Below are 2,149 nucleotides of genomic sequence, written 5' to 3'. Positions count from 1 at the left end.
GAAGGTCCCTGACCCCTCGACGTCTACATGGTCGTGCCTGTCCACGCGCAGCTACCACAGCACTAGACGCAGTCCCATCCTGCCCTCGCGGAGCTGCAGAAGCTTGCGCCGCAGTACGCGTGTTCCGAGTACGAGATCGAGTCATGATCGGTTCGCGACTCCCTCCGTTGTCCTTTTGAGATTCGACGTGTGACCGCTGTCCTCCCTGATGCAATTTGATGTACTCGATAAAGGACTCAAGTCCACATCCGTAGCCGTCCCCTGCACAGGGTGTCCAGAGGGGGGGCATGAGGTAGAACGTGCTCGACGCTTGGAAGCTGTCGTGGAAACCAACTACAGATTCTAAGAATTGAGCTCACTAATACTGAGCTGAAATAAACAAAGCCTACCTGAGGGGAGTCGACGTCCTGACCGAGCGGGGATGACAGCAGATATCGGACCAAAGACAGTCCTAGCCCTGTTTGGTGAGCCGATCGCAGTTCGTGCAAAGCTGAGGCAGACAGCCCCTTGGCGAGGTCCTCAGGAATACTCATACAGGTGACTAATGAAGCAGAGAGAATGTGTGCAGTTGTAAATGCTGGATCGTGACGGATGTCGAGCGAGAGGTTAGATCAAGAGTGCGATCGTTGTCTGTCAGGCAGCGGGGTATGTTCCCACGGCCCGTCCAGGCTGGACGACCCTGCTTAGTTACTCTACTCTAAGGCGGCCTCGCCTGCAGCTCACCCTGCACCCGGCCGGCACCTCCTCCCTCTTCTCCACGCTCGGCAACCTCATCATCCATTAGTGAATGCCCGGACTCCACGATGTCCGCACTGGTTCGCCTCGTCCACGAAGCAACACCTACAGTTCGTTGGTTGCTTTTGGCCCCAAGCAGCGCGCCTTAGGCGAAGCCGCGAAGACGCAAGAGACGTCAAACTTCAGAGACACCGTAGGCTCGCTCAAGCGCCTGATCGGCCGGACGTTGAACGACCTCGAAGTGCAAGAATACGAGAAGAAATTCTTGAATGCCAAGCTCGTCGATGTGAATGGCACTTTCTGTGTGCAGGTGCGTAATGCGTCCAGTCCATACCTTGTTTCGGGCTGACCTTGTTTCCTCCTAGGTCAACTATGTTGGCGAGCCGCACACGTTCTCCGCAACGCAACTCACCGCCATGTACCTCAATAAGCTCAAGGATATCGCGTCCGTGGAGCTCAAGACGGGCGTGTCCGACATCGTCATTGCCATCCCCGGCTGGTTCACTGAGATCCAGCGCCGGGCAATGCTTGACGCGGCGGCAATCGCGGACCTCAACTGCCTTCGGCTGATCAACGACTACGCCGCCGTCGCGCTCGGGTACGGTATCACGAAGGCGGACCTGCCCGAGCCCGAGAATCCGCGGCATGTTGTGTTCGTGGATGTCGGGCTCTCCGCCTCCGTCGTCGCCTTCTCCAAGGGCCAGCTCGTCGTCAAGGGCACCGGCCTCGACGCCCACCTTGGCGGGCGCGAGATCGACTACGCGCTCGTGCGCCACTTCTCGGAGTTCAAGACCAAGCACAAGATCGACGTCATGTCGAATCCGAAGGCGACGTTCCGCCTTCAGGCCTCGTGCGAGAAGCTGAAGAAGATTCTCTCCGCCAATTCGGAAGCGCCGCTCAACGTCGAGTCGATCATGAACGACATCGATGCCACCTCCAAGCTTACCCGGGAGGAGTACGAGGCGTTCATTGGCGAGCTCCTATCCATGCCCCAGGGTGGAAAACAGGCTGTTTTCCGCCCGTCTCAGATTTGGTTGATTACAGCCTACATGCATAGATTAGCAAGATATCAGTGGTCAGGAACCATCCCCACAGATTTTGAATCACAGCGCAGCCGCCAATAAAATGTTTATGATAGACACCGTGCAAGGCAGTTTGTGAGCCCAATACAATATCTCTGGGGTCAGTAACTATCTCCAAAAATCGCCCCAGGTTACCTCCTAATACTATTCTTCCCTAGTCCATGTGGGCGGGCCTAAAATGTGGATGCAGGCCTCGGATTGGCTGGGAGGCCTCGGATCCACCTCAATCCACTTGGCCTATCCTCTCACGACCCCGGATGGCCGTCAAATCCACCTGGCCTATCCTCTCACGGCCGTTGGCGTCCATAGGATCCACCTGTCTCGCCCACATC

At 56.9% G+C, this 2,149-nt stretch overlaps 1 protein-coding gene across 1 annotated transcript; it reads left to right on the top strand.

The window, feature by feature from the left end:
- Window positions 1–847: 847 nt before the first annotated feature.
- Window positions 848–1,577, top strand: PUNSTDRAFT_18561 (heat shock protein 70; the record flags this gene model as incomplete). Its single annotated transcript, XM_007389426.1, has 2 exons — window positions 848–1,045; window positions 1,101–1,577. Coding segments are annotated over 2 exons (675 nt in total), but the record flags the coding sequence as incomplete, so codon positions are not given.
- Window positions 1,578–2,149: the final 572 nt, after the last annotated feature.

Source organism: Punctularia strigosozonata (assembly GCF_000264995.1).
Source record: "Punctularia strigosozonata HHB-11173 SS5 unplaced genomic scaffold PUNSTscaffold_135, whole genome shotgun sequence".
Classification (NCBI taxonomy): domain Eukaryota; kingdom Fungi; phylum Basidiomycota; class Agaricomycetes; order Corticiales; family Punctulariaceae; genus Punctularia; species Punctularia strigosozonata.
Note: the sequence above shows the minus strand (reverse complement) of the source record. Positions and strands in the feature narration are given on the sequence as shown.